The following is a 19,358-nucleotide window of genomic DNA, read 5'->3' as shown; positions in this document are numbered from 1 at the left end:
GTTTCTGGTATATATAAAAGATTTCCCACGATGTATCAGCCATGGAGAGAAGATATTGTTTGCTGATGACAGCAGCATATTAATCACCAGTAAGACACCAGCACAAATGCTGGAAAGTTCTACTGAAGTGCTGAGGGATGTCTACAAATGGTCACAGGAAAACAAAGTAACCCTCAACATAAAGAAACAAATACAGTATGCTTTAGGATGAATAGGAAACAGTCTCTTAAATATAAACCTAGATAACATATTCGCAGATGATGTACCTACAACAAAATTGTTAGGGTTGCACATTGACAGCCAAATGAAGTGGAATGAACATGTTGTGAAACTCTCAAAAAAGATATCAACAACATGTTATGCACTTAAGAGTCCTTGCATCAGCATGCAGTGATGAATGTCTGAGAACTGTATACTTTAGTTGTTCGTTCAGCATTCAGTTGTGGTATAATGTTCTGGGGAAACAGTGCTCGGAATTTACGGACAGTATTTAAAATGCAAAAGAGAGCAGTAAGAATTATAATGGAGATCAGTAAGTGGGCCCATTGCAGAGAAATTTTCAAAATGTTAGAATTTGTAGCTGTGTCTTGTGATTTATATGCCAAACCATAGTGTATATCAAGAGGAATATAGAAAATTATAGTACAAATAGCAGTTTTCATAATGATAGTAAAAGTCGGTCTTCACCTAGACAGGAAAGATAAACATAAAGACTCAAAATAGTTTCTTGTATGGAGATGTAAAACTGCATAATAAACTGCTGCAGAAAATAAAAGAAACAGATAACATGTACTGCTTTAGGAAAAATCTTAAATTTTATTTGCTGGAACACTGTTTTCACACTATACGTGAATTCCTTACTAAAATGATTGTAAATAACTTATCTCACAATGATTAACTACATGTAATGAAAAATTGTGTAAGTATGTAAATGTACACAAACTGACAACATCCACACATTTTAAAATGTCTATGGATGGCATAATAAATAAATAAAGAAATAGATGACTTTGTGATCTAGCAGCTCTCAGTGAACCTGTTTACTTGAACGACAAATTCAGTGATGTCTCGGTTGTCTTCATTTGTGGAGCATCGACAATGGCTGCCACTTTTCCACTGAGAAAACTGTCTGTCTGAACTTCTGGTGGCACAAGGAGTTTCTTCCATCATTCTTACATCTCAGTCCTGTTGCTCTTCATTGAAACCACAAAATCTTTGGGGCTTAAGCTCAATAGGAAGCTCTGTTGGTTCTCCCACATCTTTTACTTGGTAGTACACTGTACTTGATCTCTAAATATCCAATGTATTTTAAATGGTTATTCATGGGGAGCAGATCAGAAAATCATCCTCTGCTTATACCTCTCCCTTGTCAGATCAAAAATGGACTATGGGTGTCTCGTTTACTCATCTGTTTGACAGTCTCTTTTATGCCATCACAACACAGTCCACTTCTGAGGCATAAGTTTGGCCACTGGAGCTTTCTACACTAGCCCAGTTATGACTCTGTCTCTGTGCAGACTCTGTGGAACTACTACTGTCTGATCAACGTGATGTTTGTTCTCCTCAGCAGATGTGTGTGCCATCTGTCCTCTATGCCCAACTATTCATCCTATGGGTCCTTTTTGATGACTCCCTTGACCACCAATTTGGGATAAGTGCAACTTCTTTGTTGCCTCCCAGAGTTCGCTTTTGTATACTGCTACAGAAGCTTAACTTTAAGTTGCCTGCAATGTTCCCGATGGATGAAAGCCCTTCAGCACCTGGGCTTTGTGCAGAGATTGACATTCGTCTTGGATTTAGTTCACTTCCCAAAGACGCAACTGTAGGTTCAACCTATCATTGTAAGTTTCTTGAGCTTTGCATGCAACTTGGATACATTTCCTTCATCTACTGATACATCTGAGTCCAACCACGATGTCGGATGCATCTTTGTCATTGGCAATAAGCATTTTCAATATTGGCTTCTAGAACAGTGCTTGATCTTTACTGCAGAACTTTACATCTTCTATCAGACCACCCAGTACATCTGACAATATAGGCTTCTCAGTTGTGTGTTATGATCCAGTTCACTTAATGCCCTCCAGAGCCTCTGTGTGGAGACTCCATGCCACTCTGCTTACTGCAAACAACTATTGACAGTGTACCATTTTCTGACCCAATGCCGATTTTATAACTGTTTACATTTTAATATGTTTCCCATCTGAGTTATAAGATATTTTAGCAGATACAGCACAGGTTGTAGATCAAGTTTTACTTTTTATTCATTGTAGTGATATGATGAAGGAAATTTAATTCTCAACTGTTTGAGGAACCTTCTCAAAGGGGAAGTAATCAACTTTAGCTATCCCTCTACTTCACTCAGTTAGGCTCTGAGTATTATTGACTTCAAATTCATTCGATAATTGACCAAAAGAGAATCGAAGCATTTGAGATGTGGCGCTACAGACAAATGTTGAAAATTAGATGGACTGATAACAAGGAATGAGGGGGTTCTGTGCAGAATCAGAGAGGAAAGGAACATGGGGAAAACACTGATAAGCAGAAGGGACAGGAGGATAGGACATCTGTTTAGACATGAGGCAATGACTCCCATGGTACTAGAGGGAGCTGTAGAGGGCAAAACCTGTAGAGCAAGACAGGGATTGGAATACATCCAGCATATAATTGAGAACGTAGGTTGCAGGTGGAGAGGAAATCGTGGTGGACCGCATCAAACCAGTCAGAAGACTAATGACCAAAAAAAAAAATTTACCGTTTTAAATTATTACAAGGGCACTTATGAGCTCAGCTGTTTAGTGCCCTAAAGTAACAACAAACAAATGCCTCGCAACAAACTGTCATAGCTGTCAGCCAAGTGGATATTTCCATAAGGAGGGCCGAGCTTAGTGTGTGTGATTATTAGACCATAAGGTTTTTCATGGCTTCATCACAACAAAGCAAAAATAAATAAATAAATAAAAATAAAAAAAATTGTATTCCCAACGTTCAACTGAAGAAAAATGATAGATTGCAACTCACCACATAGTTCAGGTGTTGAGTGGCAGACAGGCACATAAAAAAAGAATTGCTAGGTATTATAATCTGTCAGACAAAGAGTCTAAGCCCTTCATCAGACCCTGCACACACACACACACACACACACACACACACACACACACACACACACACACACACACACACACACACTTGTTGTCTCCAGTGTACATGTGTGTATGCATGCACCACTGTATGCCTGTCTGCCACTGAATGCATCCTCCGTGTGTTAAGCAGCAGTCAATCTTTTGTATGATGTGATTCTTCAATTCCTCTTGGCATATTTTTTGATCGAACGTGAGCCGACAAACTGAGCTCCAGAGGCCGCGCAGCCATCTATTATCCCGCGATCCCACAAGCTGTTCCATCCACAGTCCACATTCGTGGCTGCACATAGGTGTTTGAGGAGTTGCTAGTGTTGGCTTCTGTAGTAGTCATAACGTGTCGGCTTTCAGGGCTGGTGTCTTCATTAATTAAAAATTCCAGGCTAAGAGGCTGTGACAGTGTTGATATAGGAGCTCTGTTTGACTTGGTCACCAGATTGTTTTGTTTGCTGAGAGTTTTCGTAATTGAACTCGGTGCTGGTTCCCAAGTCTTGCTAAGATTATAGCTGCAATCGCAGCTTGAGACCATCCCTGATATGAATTTCTACAGCTTCTCTAATGACACTGCCCCAGTATATGGAAGTCTGTGCCAAGACCCTGGTCCATTCATTCTCCACCCCATAATTCTCAGATAAACAGTGCTCAGTAACCGCTGAATTGTTGGGATACATCAGTCGAGTGTGTGCCTCTGGTGTCTTCAGCAATGATCTTAGACGGTGTGCGCTGTCTGTCCAGTATTTTTTTTCCACATTGACATGGAACCTGGTATATACCTACCTTCCACAAACCGAGATCATCTTTGATGCTTCCCAATAATGCCCATGTTTTATTGGACAGGAAAAAGACAGTTTTTACTCGGTGCTTCTTCAATTATTTGTCCAATTTTTCCTGATGTTGTGCCAATGTACAATATAAAGACAGTGGCTAATACTATGTCTGTGACTTCTTTGGTCTCAACAGGTTGTATTGTTGTGATGGGGCATAACACATGCCTAATCTGCCATTCTGGGTACCAATTTTTTTTTTGGAATACAGTTCTTAGTTGTTCCAACTCCTGGAGCAGTTTGTGTGTCTGAAATGGAGTGCACCCTGAGTACTAGTGTTTTTAGTAACCCTTTCTTCTGCAGGCAAGTACAGGTAAGTGTGAGTTTTCTTCCAGTTCACATTGTGGCCCAGGGTGCCATTAGCTCTTCTCTTCATCGTGACATCCAGGAATGGTAATCTTCCTTCTGCTTCAGTCTCCATAGTGAATTTGATTTTGGAATTTATGGAGTTCAAATGGGTAAGGGAGGCAAGGAATTTGTCCCTTTCATAGGGCCAGATGATGAATGGGTAATCCATATAATGGAAAAGTTAGGTTTCCATTCTGATAACAGGGCTTCCTCTTCAAAGTACTCATATACAAATTCATGACCACAAGCAAGAGTGGGCTGCCATTTGTGATTCCGTCTGTTTGTTCATAGTATTCTCCATTGAACAGAATGTAGATGGAGCTCAGGACATGCATGAAAAAATCGGTGGTCTTCTCGACAAATTTCTGACCAATAACCTCTAGTAATTATTTCAGAAGTACACTGATGAGTAACAAGACAACATTAAAGCTCACCAAGATATCTGAGTCTTTCACCTTCAAGTTGTCGAGGCATTTTACAAATCCACAGAATTACGGATGTGATCAATGTATTTACCTGCATGAGGGCTTAGTATATCCATCAGATATTATGCCAGCAAATACATATGTGCCCTAATGTTGCTGACAATGGGGTGTAACAGCATCCCATCTTTGTTTCACTCTAGGAAGTCAATAAAGTTTTGGTAGTACAGATCCTTGAGGATACAGTTTCTTGGCAACCCCCTCTGGTAAATCCGCATCCTTGAGAAGAGCCCTAGTCTTTCTCTCCACCTTCTTTGTGGTTATCAGCTTTGATCTTTCTATAGGATTCATTATCTGACATGCTCTGCATCTTCATCATAGTCCTTGTGGGAAAGAATAACTGTAGCATTGGCTTTGTCAGCAGGAAAGATGCCTGGGGCACTCTCTGCTTGTAATGGTCGACTTCATGGGCTTAGTTCTCGTCAGAGCACGGCAGGAATTAAAATGATTGGCTAGTTAATGCTGGATTCTATTATTCAAATATTTTCCACTCTTCCCTTTCGTACATACTTGGGCTGTCAGTGTAAATATGTAGTTCTCTTCCTCAGTTCCCAACGGTTCTCTTCCTCAGTTCCCAACGATCAGTATACTTGATATTATTTGATAATTAATTTATGTACGTTAAGAATATAAGAGATCTCATACACTTCCCTGGGGCCCAAGTGTAAAAGTGTAGTCTCGGTAGTTCCTAGGAGTTGTACTCAACGCTCCAGCGCATAAAGCACACACTCTCACATACCAATACAAGGCTCAAGAAAAACTCCCAGGAACTACTTTTAGACTACCTTCACAACTGGCCAATCATTTTAATTCCTGGAACTGGAACCAGATTGATGGTGGTACCTTGCTGCAGCCAATTCTGCCCTTAGGAAGGCCACAGGACATCAGATATCAAAATTCTCACGTCTCTTTCACAAACCATCACTGGAGGCACCACACACTATGGTATTAATCTGACTGACATAGAACTGGTTCATGATGCAGTTTCAATTCTGGAAAAGGGACTTAAGTTTGCTCTGACCGGGTTGTGGCATGACTACCTCCTGAGGCAGATGAAGAAATATGTTGTGAAACCTGCTGTGTTCTGACAAGAACCAAGCCTATGAAGTCCAACATTGGAGAGGAATGGGGTACCATAAACATTAGTACACAGGGTGCACACCATTTCAGATGCAAAGAGCCTGCCCCAGGAACGGGAACACCTTGGAATTGTACTAAAAAAATAAAAAACATAAATAAATAAATAAAATAAAAACACAGTGGGTACCCAGAGTGGCACATTCGCACGCTCTCCACCCAACCACAACAGTACTACCTGTGCAAACAATAGAAGTCATGAAGAAAAACGCAGACACAGCCTTTATACCATACAGTGGTGCACCATCTTGAAAAATTGGACACCTATTGAAAAACCACCAAGTAAAAGTGTTTTGCCTGCCCAATAAAACACGAGCGTTAATAGGAAGCTTCAAAGATGATCTTGGTTTGCAGAAGGCTGGCATATACCATATTGCATGTCAGTGTGGAAAGATATAGAGGGCAGACAGTGCACACCAATGAAGATCGTTGCTGAGAACACAAGAGTCACACTCGACTGATGTATCCCAACAAGTCGTCAGTTGCAGAGCACTGTTTATTCGAGAATTATGTGATGAAGTATGAATGGGCCAGGCTCTTAGCACAGACTTCCATGTACTTTAACAGTGTCATTAGAGAGGCCATAGGAACTCGTACCAGAGACTATCTCATCAACGGAGATTCCAGCTATAATGTTAGTAAGGTTTGGGAACCAGCACTGAGTTTAATTAAGAAGACTCTCAGTAAACAAAATGATCTGGTGAACAGGGCAAACAGAGCACCTTCATCAATGCTACCACCGATGCCAATGAGTGAGCCTTGAGCAGCTGCTGGTGAAATATCAGTGCAGTAGCGAGTTGCGTATTTAGCTTTCATATTTGTTTTGTAGTTTGATTCTTAAATTCTTTCCAAGTGTTTGTGCGCTTGCATATTTAATTACATAAAATCCTTGCGTATTCTCGTATTTCAGAGGAGTAATATTGCTTATTGATAGCTGTAGAGTATAAATTCGCGGAGTCGTTAGATATTAGCAGTAGGATGGATAGGGTGTGTGCATGCTCTGTGCGGGCGCAGGAGGAGCTGGCCGCGGTTCGCAAGCAGCTCAGCGTGCGGTTGGCCACCTTCAGGCTGCTGCCTCGAGGTGCAGCGACGGCGGAGGGTCTGGCGCGTCGCTAGCGACACCCCAGGTGTCACTTGCTGCGTCCGCTGACTCAGCTGCCGAGGCACCTTCTAATGTACCCGGCGCGTTGGGGCCGCCCTCACCTCAGGGTGAGTGGCGGACTGCAACGCGTTCGCGTCACTCGAGGCGGAGGGTCAATGTGGAGGCTGTCCGGCTGGCCTCGCCCGTTTGCCCTGTCAGTGGGCAGGTGGCCGCTCCTTCAGCAGGGCCCGAGCAGGCACACGGGGGCAAAGGCTTGCTGGTTATTGGGAGCTCCAACGTTAGGCGGGTGATGGAGCCCCTTAGGGAAATAGCGTTCAGGCTGGAAAGAAATCAAACATGCACTCGGTTTGTTTGCCAGGGGGGCCTCATCTTAGATGTGGAGGCGGCCTTGCCTGCGTCTGCAAGTAGTTGCTCATGTCAGCACCAGTGATGCCTGTCGCTTGGGTTCTGAGGCGATCCTCAGTTCGTACAGGCAGCTCGCAGATTTGGTGAAGACTGCTGGCCTCGCACGCGGGGTGCAAGCAGAGCTCTCTATTTGCAGCATTGTTCCCAGCGTGGATCGGGGTCCTTTGGTTTGGAGCTGAGTGGAGGGTCTCAACCAGAGGCTTCGTCGACTCTGTGACGGTCTTGGCTGCAGATTTCTAGACTTACACTATTGGGTGGGGAATTGTAGGACGCCCCTAGACAGGTCATGGGTACACTACACAAAGGAAGCGGCTACTCGGTTAGCAGAGTACTTGTGGCCTGCACATGGGGGTTTTTTTAGGCTAGGCAGTAGTGCGAGGTGTCCTGATGAACACTCACCAGTCGACGTGCAGGCAGGGGAATCAGGATGCGCTCGGTGTAAAGACTCTTCAGCTATCAAGATATTAGCAGTAAATTCTCAGAGTGTTCGGAATAAAGTTCCTGAATTTACTGCCCTCCAGGAAGCGAGTGGCGCACAAATTATTCACGGGACTGAGGCCTGGCTGAACCCTGAGATTGGAAGTTCTGAAATATTTAGTGAGGGTTGGAATATGTATCGGAAAGACAGATTAGACACTGTAGGAGGTGGTGTCTTCATTGCAGTTGACAAAAATATTGTGTCTACTGAGGTCGAAGTAGTGTGTGATTGTGAAGTTATCTGGACACGTTTAACAGGACTAGGAGAAATTAAGTTAATTGTGGGGTGTTATTACCGGCTACCAGGTTCCACCGTGACAGTTCTAGAATCATTCAAAGGCAGTCTACACTCTGTATCGCAGAAGTACCCGGATCATGCAATATTAGTCGGAGGCGACTTCAACCTACCTAGTATAGACTGGGATGTCTATGGATTCATTACAGGTGGTACAGACAAACTATCGTGTGAATTACTTTTGAACACATTATCCGAAAACTGTCTTGAGCAGGTAAATCGACAGCCAACGCGTAATGGAAATATTTTAGATCTGGTAGCCACGAACAGACCAGACCTCATCGACGGTGTCAGTATTGAGACAGGGATTACTGATCATGATGTTGTCATCATGACTATGGTTGCGAAAGTTAAAAAGTCAGTCAAGAAGGCTAGGAGAGTATTCTTACTAGAAAGAGCAGATAAGCAGATTTTAGCATCCCACTTAGTAAATGAATCGACTTCATTTACTTCTGGTACAATGGTCGTGGAAGAATTATGGGCAAATTTTAAACACATTGTAAATTACGCATTGGACAAATATGTGCCGAAAAAATGGGTTACGGACGGAAAAGACCTACCGTGATTTAACAGCGCAATTTGGAGAATTCTCAGGAAGCAAAGGCAGTTGCATTCGCGGTACAAGAAAGATTGGGAGAATGAGGACAGGCAAAAGTTAGTAGAGATTTGTGCTGCTGTAAAAAGAGCGATGCGCAAAGCATTCAACCACTACCGCCGTCATACCTTAGCAAAAGATCTTGCTGAAAACCCAAGGAAATTTTGGTTTTACGTAAAATCGGTAAGCGGGTCGAAGGCTTCCATCCAGTCACTCACTGATCAATCTGGCCTGGCAACGGAAGACAGCAAAATGAAAGCTGAAATTTTAAATTTAGCATTTGAGAAATCTTTCACGCAGGAGGATCGTACAAACATACCGCCGTTTGAGTCTCGTACAGATTCCCGTATGGAGGACATAGTTATAGACATCCCTGGGGTTGTGAAGCAGCTGAATGGGTTGAAAATAAATAGATCGCCAGGCCCTGATGGGATTCCAATTCGGTTTTACAGAGACTAATTTACTGCATTGGCTCCTTACTTAGCTTGCATTTATCATGAATCTCTTGCCCAACTTAAAGTCCCGAACGACTGGTAAAAAGCGCAGGTGACGCCTGTATATAAGAAGGGTAGAAGTACGGATCCTCAAAATTACAGATAAATATCCTTAACATCGGTTTGTTGCAGGATTCTCGAACATATTCTCAGTTTGAATGAAATGAATTTCCTTGAGACAGAGAAGTTGCTGTCCGATCATCAGCACGGCTTTAGAAAGCATCACTCCTGTGAAACGCAACTCGTCCTTTTTTCACATTATATCTTGCGAACCATGGATGAAGGGTATCAGACGGGTGCCATATTCCTTGACTTTCGGAAAGTGTTTGACTCGGTGCCCCACTGCAGACTCCTAACTAAGGTACGGGCATATGGGATTGGTTCCCAAGTATGTGAGTGGCTCGAAGACTTCTTAAGTAATAGAATCCAGTACATTGTCCTTGATGGTGAATGTTCATCGGAGGTGAGGGTATCATTTGGAGTGCCCCAGGGAAGTGTGGTAGGTCCGCTGTTGTTTTCTATCTACATAAATTATCTTTTGGATAGGGTGGATAACAATGTGCGGATGTTTGCTGATGATGCTGTGGTATACGGGAAGGTGTGATTGGTGTAAAGAATGGCAGCTAACTCTAAATATAGATAAATGTAAATTAATGCAGATGAATAGGAAAAAGAATCCTGTAATGTTTGAATACTCCATTAGTAGTGTAGTGCTTGACACAGTCCCGTCGATTAAATATTTGGGCGTAACATTGCAGAGCGATATGAAGTGGGACAAGCATGTAATGGTAGTTGTGTGGAAAGTGGATAGTCGTCTTCAGTTCATTGGTAGAATTTTGGGAAGATGTGGTTCATCTGTAGAGGAGACCGCTTATAAAACACTAATATGACCTATTCTTGAGTACTGCTCGAGCGTTTGGGATCCCTATCAGGTCGGATGGAGGGAGGACATAGAAGCAATTCAGAGGCAGTCTGCTAGATTTGTTACTGGTAGGTTTGATCACCACGCGAGTGTTATGGAAAATGCTTCAGGAACTCGCGTGGGAGTCTCTAGAGGAAAGGAGGCGTTCTTTACTTGTATTGCTACTGAGGAAATTTAGAGAACCAGCATTTGAGGCTGACTGCAGTACAATTTTACTGCCACCAACTTACATTTCGCGGAAAGACCACAAAGATAAGATAAGATAAGAGAGATTAGGACTCGTACAGAGGCGTATAGGCAGTCATTTTTCCCTCGTTCTGTTTGGGAGTGGAACAGGGAGAGAAGATGCTAGTTGTGGTACGAGGTACCCTCCGCCACGCACCGTATGGTGGATTGCGGAGTATGTATGTAGATTTAGACGTAGAATGCTAAAGTCACCGTGGCTGCGGGTGTGGACTGTGGAGTAAAAGGTTCCTGAGGGCAGGGGATATTAGTTGGCTGCACGTCCTCAGAAGCTCAGTTCATCAGCACACCTGATGACAGTGACATGTTGTAATCGCTGACATATGGTGCCCATGGACACTGCATGCCAGCAGTACACCGGTGGACTGTTCGACAATCTTTTGCATGTTGTTATTCCATCCCAGATTTTCCATTGTTAGAACACTAAACTAATGTTTTAATAGAGTGTCAGTCAGCGTTATCTGAAAAACGCAGTCTGCTTATATTATTTTATGGTAATGATCTGTCTCTGGTAGTGTGTATTAAGTGTCTGTTAAAATTGAAAACTCGTGCTATTTTAACAAAGTGACATCCATAAAGAATTTAGCTATCTCAAATTGTTTCCTTGTTTTCTGTTTTTTTTCTTTTGTTGAATGACAGTACATAATTTGGCCAAACAAGACTCCATTTATTATCACAGAACTTAAATTCTAATGCTTTGAAAGGATACATGTGTTAATGGAATAAATGAGTCACCGGCATTCCTTCCAACATAGTAGGATAATGCAGAACTGAATGAATAGGATTTGTAATGATAAATCACACAGCTTCTATTATATCTTGGGCATTGTGGGTGTACATTGTAAATATCGTGCTTTGAAATGATTGGCGGGTAACTGTTTTCAAATTTTGTAATTCTTATAGAAACACTCAGTTAACAGTAAATGTTGTTTTGGTATCAGCTGATGTTTCCATTGAATGTAATATCCCCTCTTTCTCTCAGTAAAACTGACAGTAATTGAAGGATGATTTTATTACACGCTTTTTTTGTGTGTGTGTGTGTGTGTGTGTGTGTGTGTGTGTGTGTGTGTGTGTGTGTGTTGGGGGGGGGGGGGGGGGCAGAGTGAAGGACAATAAGAAACAAAGTAGCTGACAAAAAAGGGGCTGGGGTTATAGGCTTTCTGACATCATTAATCGTCATCATTGCACGTTACCTAGCCTGTGGTTAGGTTGCATATTCATTTCCAAAGGCTGATTTGTTTATTTGGCCCTGAGAAGGGTCATTTTTGTCATGTCATATGTTGTGGTGCTGGGACAGTAGGCCACAAATACTACAATATGCAATTAAGGGGCATGGTAAACGGCATCCCATCACTTATGTCAGTGATAACCTCAGTTGTGACTGGATTCTGGAACACCAGTACATAATTAATATAGTGTAATTGAATGCTTATTCATTGCAACACACATGTAAACCAAAACATATGTTCCAGGTTAGACATGTACATGAATCTGTCCATGCTGATAACTGGCAGAACATTACAATCACTTCCAGAAATAAAAACCTGTCCAGAGACTATGTCCATTACCAATTACCACTAAGAGCGGTGGCATTTCCTATCCTTGTGAGATGTTTACTATAGACCGCTGCTTCTAGAATGGTGACTTCTTGCTTCAGACTGCTGCTAAGTGCTGACTCTGGACTGCTTAGTTGATACATCCTTGATGAACACTGTTGCTGCAGCTGACTTGCTGGGCCATCAGTTACAAAGTCACATGGATTGATACAACTAATCTGCTCGATGGCTGAGACCGATGTTGATAACCTACGACTTGCTTGTTGGTCGCTCCAGGGGGTACATTGCCCGATTGGTGCCCATGAGAAGGCATGGAAAAACAGTGGGACTGGCACTGGTGATATCTGTGGATCCCTGCTGTAATGCTCACCACTCTTGGCTTCACCTAGATTTAGGCTACACTGATACACCCCCATACCAGAGTGGCAGACTACCTGGGTGGGGTAGTGATGTGGAACGCAACACAGATGATTAAAAGTATGCAACATCTGGCACCTCCAACAGGATCCAGAGAAAATTTTCTCTCTTTATCCATTTGTCAGAAAATGCAGCCTGCGGATTACTGCAAATTGCCACTGTCAAATGCGATAGGCTCTGCCATGTTATAGTCACATTCTGCAGCGGCACAGTTTCCAGCTATGGTAGGAATGTATGCTACAAGTGTGTGCAAGAGTCAGATGCCTGTGAAAGCAACTGGAACTGATGAAGTGCCACACGGAGCATTTATACCATACTTTCTCTGAAATCCATCTGACGTATCCAAGGAAGATTCTTTATAGTCTAAAACTGTATGTTGTGGAGACCAGTGACTTGATTATTGAGGGTGATTGGTGTTAATATAATTCTGTTTTCTGTTAAAATTCAGCATTCATAAAGCAATGCGACAGCTTTTGGTCTCCTATGCAAATTCCCATGTGTTGGGATCATTGAGGATTATGTTGAACAACAGACAACAAAACCTCTTGCATGTGATTATTTTTCTCACTGAATAATCTCTAGCAGGTTCCCAGTGCCTGTGTTTTTCCAAGTGTCATTTTGTACTTCTAAGCATAGCAGCATGCAGCATCTATAGAGGCAAACATTTAAGAAAAAGCTCCCTGACCACGCAAAATCCACAGCTGTAAAATGTATGTGACGATGTGTACAGGCATTCCCAATTTGGAGTCACATGGCTCTCAAAACTGAACTTGCACATGTAAAACTTGGGTGTATATAATTTAACTTCAAATTGCAAATTTGTTCACCATTTTGATATTTGTTTTGGGTCTCATTGATCTCAATTATTATGTGAATGAGTGCAATTTCCCCATCCTTAAAATTTGCTTGTAACCTATGCCATATAACAATTAGTGATGATGCAGTATTTAGTATCTTCTCAGAAGTTAGATAAGAAGACATACTAATTCACTAAAAGTAAGGATTTTTTAAAATGTGTTAATTTAAAAATAATTCTTGCAGATTGGTATAGGAAATTTGCTGTGTGCATTTAGCCTGTCAAGTAAATTGATGTTTATGGCTGTTTCACATGATAAATACAAATAATAATCACACAGTCTGACCATGATACAAATAATAATCACACAGTCTGATCATCTACAAGGTTTCCAATTTGTTGAGCTTTGTAAAATCACAAAAATGACATAATTTGCTTCTTTATACTTAAGCTATATTACTATCTTTTGACAGCTGCGGGTCTAATGCCTCTACTTTTTTCAATGCTTCTGTATTTCAGCATTTTGGTTATAACAACAGATTTTTGATAGACTTAGTTTTGGTTATTGTAAACAGGGTGACACATGGTGCACCAAATGGTCTCATTAACTGCTGTCACACATCTGAAACTTTCCATTATGCATTACTTCCCTGTGCTTGCTTTTCTCTGTAAGGCTTACTAGTCCCAAAGGAAGAAATTCCAAGGTCAAGAAAGCCCCAGTACTTTATGATCTACCCCACAGGTGTCAGTTAATGTGTTTTTATTAAGACTTTATTGTCATTATAGTGGAGCAATGTTTGCAGATACAGTTGGCTCACTGTTTAGTTGGTTATGATTGTGAATTGGTAACAGATTGTCATTTGAGTTCACAGACATGGTTTATTTTCAGTTTAATAATATGTCACTGGTTTGTTTCAGCGAGCACAAACAGAGGCAGTTACGTTTCTTGGTAACCAAGACAGCAGTCGTAGCTTGTATGCTATACCAGGCTTGGACTATGTAGCCCATGAGGATGTACTGCCATATACAACTACTGAAAAGCAGCCACTGCATCATGAACTGGTGGACAAATTCTTGTCTCATGTGCCAGACAGAGGTAAATTATATTAATTATGTGAATAAGTTTGAAGGTCTGTTTGAAGTATTACATTGTTTCTGGTTGCACTTGTACAGGTTCTGGCCTTGAGATGGAATGCTAGTTTTTGAAATGCACTGTTCCATTATGGTAAACAATAATGGTTTAAAATAATACCTTTCTTGACTCTTAAAAGCAACTGCAACTTGCCTTTATTATAAATTAAGATCATGTTAAATTTTGCAACCAATGATTAAACTCGTGTAAGCTTGCTGTTCTTACAAAAGTGACATGTGACACACTATATATTATTATTTGATTTGTTGTTTGAGTTGTGAGTTACTGTGTTCTGGTTAAGCTGATACCATCAGACTACATGAACACTTAGATCATCCCAGTTTTATATATAAATCACATGTCATTGAGAACGTGCTAGAGAACATTAATCTGTTGTTTCTTTTCTTTAACTTACAAGGGGACCATATCTACTCTTCACAGATTTCGAAACAGGGGTTGACCAGAAATGAAAATGACAGAAGTGAGAGCTCCAGAGGGCACAGAGTTTAGAAAAAAATAGCATTTTTGACAGCTCGGTTGAAGCTTGAGCCGTTTAGGTTAGCATAGCTTCCAGGCAATGGAAAGAGTACCGAACGGTAACGTGAGGCTTGTGGGGTTGAGTTCCTATGCGCGAATCATTTATTTTTATTTTCAGTTTTTAGGTTACTGACACTGGAGATAAATGGAAATAATGCCATCTGGAGGAATTCTTCTTAACCACTCAGAATGCCAAACTCCTCTCCTGATTCAGATTCATTGATAACACTTTGTGTTCTTGACTTAGGGTAAGGGAACGCTATCTACATGCCTCCAGAACCTCTAAACCTTCTCACCCATTCACTTCATGTGGTCCTCCTCAGCCCAACAAGCCACCTCCTCAACGTTGACCTCCACCTTAAGGATGGCTACATTAGTACCTCCATCCATATCAAACCTACAAACTATCAGCAGTACCTCCACTTTTTCGGCTGCGTCCCATTTCACACCAAGAAGCCCCTTCCATACAGCCTAGCCAAATATACCAAGGGTTTCACTGAGACCTTCACAGACTGAAATTACCCTCCCAGCTTTGTACAAAAACAGATCATCTGTGCCTTGTCACTCTAGTCATTTGCCACCTCCCACATACTCAGTGTTCAGCCACAAGGGAGCACTCACCTCATAACTCAGCACTGACCAGGACTGGAACAACTGAATCACATTGTCTGTCAGGGTTTCAACTACATCTTGTCATGTCCCGAAATAAGGGCTACTATCCACTCAACTTGGTTCAAGAATCATGAAAGAAGGTTGTATACATCGAAGCAGCCTGGAGATACTAGAAGGTATCAGATAGATTATATAATGGTTAGAGATAGATTTAGGAGCCAGGTTTTAAATTGTAAGACATTTCCAGGGGCACATGGACTCTGACCACAATCTGTTGGTTATGAACTGTAGATTAAAGTTGAAGAAACTGCCAGGGAGAGCATTAGGGAACAATTGACAAGAATGGTGGAAAGAAATGCAGTAGAAGAAGAATGGGTAGCTTTGAGAGATGAAGTAGTGAAGGCAGCAGAGGATCAAGTAGGTAAAAAGACAAGGGCTAGTAGAAATCCTTGGGTAAAAGAAGAAATATTGAATTTAATTGATGAAAGGAGAAACTATAAAAATGTAGTAAATGAAGCAGGCAAAAAGGAATACAAACGTCTCAAAAATGAGATCGACAGGAAGTGCAAAATGGCTATGCAGGGATGGCTAGAGGATAAATGTAAGTATGTAGAGGCTTTTCTCACAAGGAGTAAGATAGATACTGCCTACAGGAAAATTAAAGAGACCTTTGGAGATAAGAGAACGACTTGTATGAATATCAAGAGCTCAGATGGAAACCCAGTTCTAAGCAAAGAAGGGAAAGCAGAAAGGTGGAAGGAGTATATAGAGGGTCTATACAGGGGTGATGTTCTTGAGGACGATATTATGGAAATGGAAGAGGATGTAGATGAAGATGAAATGGGAGATACGATACTGCGTGAAGAGTTTGACGGTGTACTGAAAGACCTGAGTCGAAACAAGGCCCCGGGAGTAGACAACATTCCATTAGAACTACTGACAGCCTTGGGTGAGCCAGTCCTGACAAAACTCTACCATCTGGTGAGCAAGATGTAAGAGATAGGCGAAATACCCTCAGATTTCAAGAAGAATATAATAATTCCAATCCCAAAGAAAGCAGGTGTTGACAGATGTGAAAATTACCGAACTATCAGTTTAATAAGTCACAGCTGCAAAATACTAACGCAAATTCTTTACAGACGAATGGAAAGACTGGTAGAAGCCGACCTCGGGGAAGATCAGTTTGGATTCCGTAGAAATATTGGAACACGTGAGGCAATACTGACCCTATGACTTACCTTAGAAAATAGATTAAGGAAAGGCAAACCTATGTTTCTAGCATTTGTAGACTTAGAGAAAGCTTTTGACAATGTTGACTTGAATACTCTCTTTCAAATTCTGAAGGTGGCAGGGGTAAAATACAGGGGGCGAAAGGCTATTTACAATTTGTACAGAAACCAGATGGCAGTTATAAAAGTCGAGGGACATGAAAGGGTAGTAGTGGTTGGGAAGGGACTGAGGCAGGGTTGTAGCCTATCCCCGATGTTATTCAATCTGTATATTGAGCAAGCAGTAAAGGAAACAAAAGAAAAATTTGGAGTAGGTATTAAAATTCAGTGAGACGAAATAAAAACTTTGAGGTTCGCCGATGACATTGTAATTCTGTCAGAGACAGCAAAGGACTTGGAAGAGCAGTTGAATGGAATGGACAGTGTCTTGAAAGGAGGACATAAGATGAACATCAACAAAAGCAAAACAAGGATAATGGAATTAGTCGAATTAAGTCGGGTGGTGCTGAGGGAGTTAGATTAGGAAATGAGACGCTTAAAGTAGTAAAAGAGTTTTGTTATTTGGGGAGCAAAATAACTGATGATGGTCGAAGTAGAGAGGGTATAAAATGTAGACTGGCAATGGCAAGGAAAGTGTTTCTGAAGAAGAGAAATTTGGTAACATTGACTATAGATTTAAGTGTCAGGAAGTCGATTCTGAAAATATTTGTATGGAGTGTAGCCATGTATGGATGTGAAACATGGACAATAAATACTTTGGACAACTTTCAAAATGTGGTGCTACAGAAAAATGTTGTGGATTAGGTGGGTAGATCACATAACTAATGAGGAGGTATTGAATAGGATTGGGGAGAAGAGAAGTTTGTGGCACAACTTGACTAGAAGAAGGGATCGATTGGTAGGACATGTTCTGAGATATCAAGGGATCATCAGTTTAGTATTGGAGGTCAGTGTGGAGTGTAAAAATCGTAGAGGGAGACCAAGAGATGAATACACCAAGCAGATTCAGAAGGATGTGGGTTGCAGTAGGCACTGGGAGATGAAGCAGCTTGCACAAGATAGACTAGCATGGAGAGCTGCATCAAACCAGTCTCAGGACTGAAGACCACAACAAAAACATCCACCCATCCCTCCCACAGTGGTATTCCGCTGTCCACTGAACCTGTGCAATATTCTTGATCCTCGTCAACCCTTATTTCACCCCTGCTTCCAACTCCTTGCATCATGGCTCATATCCCTGCAATAGATATAGATGCACCAGCTGTGCCATACAACCTCCCCTCACTAGCTATTCCCCCCCAGGGGGTCCACAACTCTTTCGTGGATACGTGCGTGGCGAGCACGGGGCCCCGAGCCATTGCAGCCTTCTTTCTCTCCCGGGCTGCATTTCCTTTCCCTTCCCCTCCTTTCCCCTCCATACCCCTTTCCCCTCGCCCTCTCCTCTCCCTCTATTGGTGTCCTTGCTTATGTTGGCCCCCGCTATCCTCCTGGTTCTGTTGGTTTTACACTCCGGCTTTGTTGCGTAATCATCTCCTCCTTTTGGCATTCCTTGGTCCCCCTCTGGGGTTTGACCTCCATTCCAAAATTTCTCTTCCGTAGTGTGAGCCATTTGGGGAAGAGCACCTTACCTAGTGTCTCCGACGTGTGCCCTACTAGTACATTCCACCTTTTCTTTTACGTCGTTGTCTGATGCTAGGGTGCATAGCCAGCACGGTAGCCAGCCCGTGTGGTGGGGTCGCTATGTACCCTTTTGGTTGAGCCCCCTGAACACACAGGGATCACACTTCTGATACCTGAGCTGTGACCTCCTCATGCATGCCTTGGAGTGGTTGCTCATCATCCTGGAGCATCGGAACTCCCGGCAATGGCCGCCGTGCCAGACGGCCCTTGCTGTGGCTGGGTGGCGCCCGTGAGGAGAGCCCCTGATCGGAGTGGGTGGTATCAGGGCGGACGCTATGCAGATGAAACGCATACGGGTCCAAAACTCTGGCCGCTCTTCTGCGGCCGTCTCTCTGCGTGGTACTGATTCCTCAAGTGCTGCTTCTCTTGCCCCTTCGGCCTTCCCTTCCGTGGCTACCCCCTGGGAAGAGGGTCAGGCCCGTCGTCTAGGGGCAAAACCTTTCCCCCGTTATCTAGTTTGCACCAGGACTGATGGAGATACTTTCACCAGTGTCAAACCTTTATTCTTTGTGGAACACATTGAAGACAAGTTCGGCGAAGTGGACTCCCTGAGCAAGATGCGGTCGGGTTCGTTACTGATAAAAACTGCTTTGGCTGCCCAATCTGCGGCCCTTCGTGCCTGTACCCATCTTGGCACAATTCCAGTGTCCATTACCCCTCACCAGTCTCTAAATATGGTACAAGGTGTGATTTTTCACAGAGACCTCATCCTTCAAACTGATGAGGAACTTCGGGACAATCTCGGACGGCGGGGTGTTCACTTTGTTCGGCGTGTTCAGAAGGGTCCTAAAGATAATCGTATTGATACTAGTGCCTTTATCCTGGCCTTTGAAGGGGATACCCTTCCTGAGAAAGTTAAGATTATGGTCTATCGCTGTGATGTGAAGCCGTACATCCCACCTCCTATGGGGTGTTTTAAGTGCTTGCGTTTTGGCCAC

The 19,358-nt window shown here is 42.5% G+C and overlaps 1 protein-coding gene across 1 annotated transcript in view; it reads left to right on the top strand.

Moving 5' to 3' along the window:
- Nucleotides 1-19,358, top strand: part of LOC124711936 (polymerase delta-interacting protein 2) — a 62,597-nt gene that overhangs the window by 20,582 nt on the left and 22,657 nt on the right. The window contains 1 exon segment of the mRNA XM_047242195.1: nucleotides 14,149-14,326. Coding sequence (XP_047098151.1) covers nucleotides 14,149-14,326 — 178 coding nt within the window.

The sequence above is a fragment of the Schistocerca piceifrons genome, chromosome 8 (genome assembly GCF_021461385.2).
Source record: "Schistocerca piceifrons isolate TAMUIC-IGC-003096 chromosome 8, iqSchPice1.1, whole genome shotgun sequence".
NCBI classification, from domain to species: Eukaryota; Metazoa; Arthropoda; class Insecta; order Orthoptera; family Acrididae; genus Schistocerca; species Schistocerca piceifrons.
This window is presented reverse-complemented; position numbering and strand designations above follow the sequence as displayed.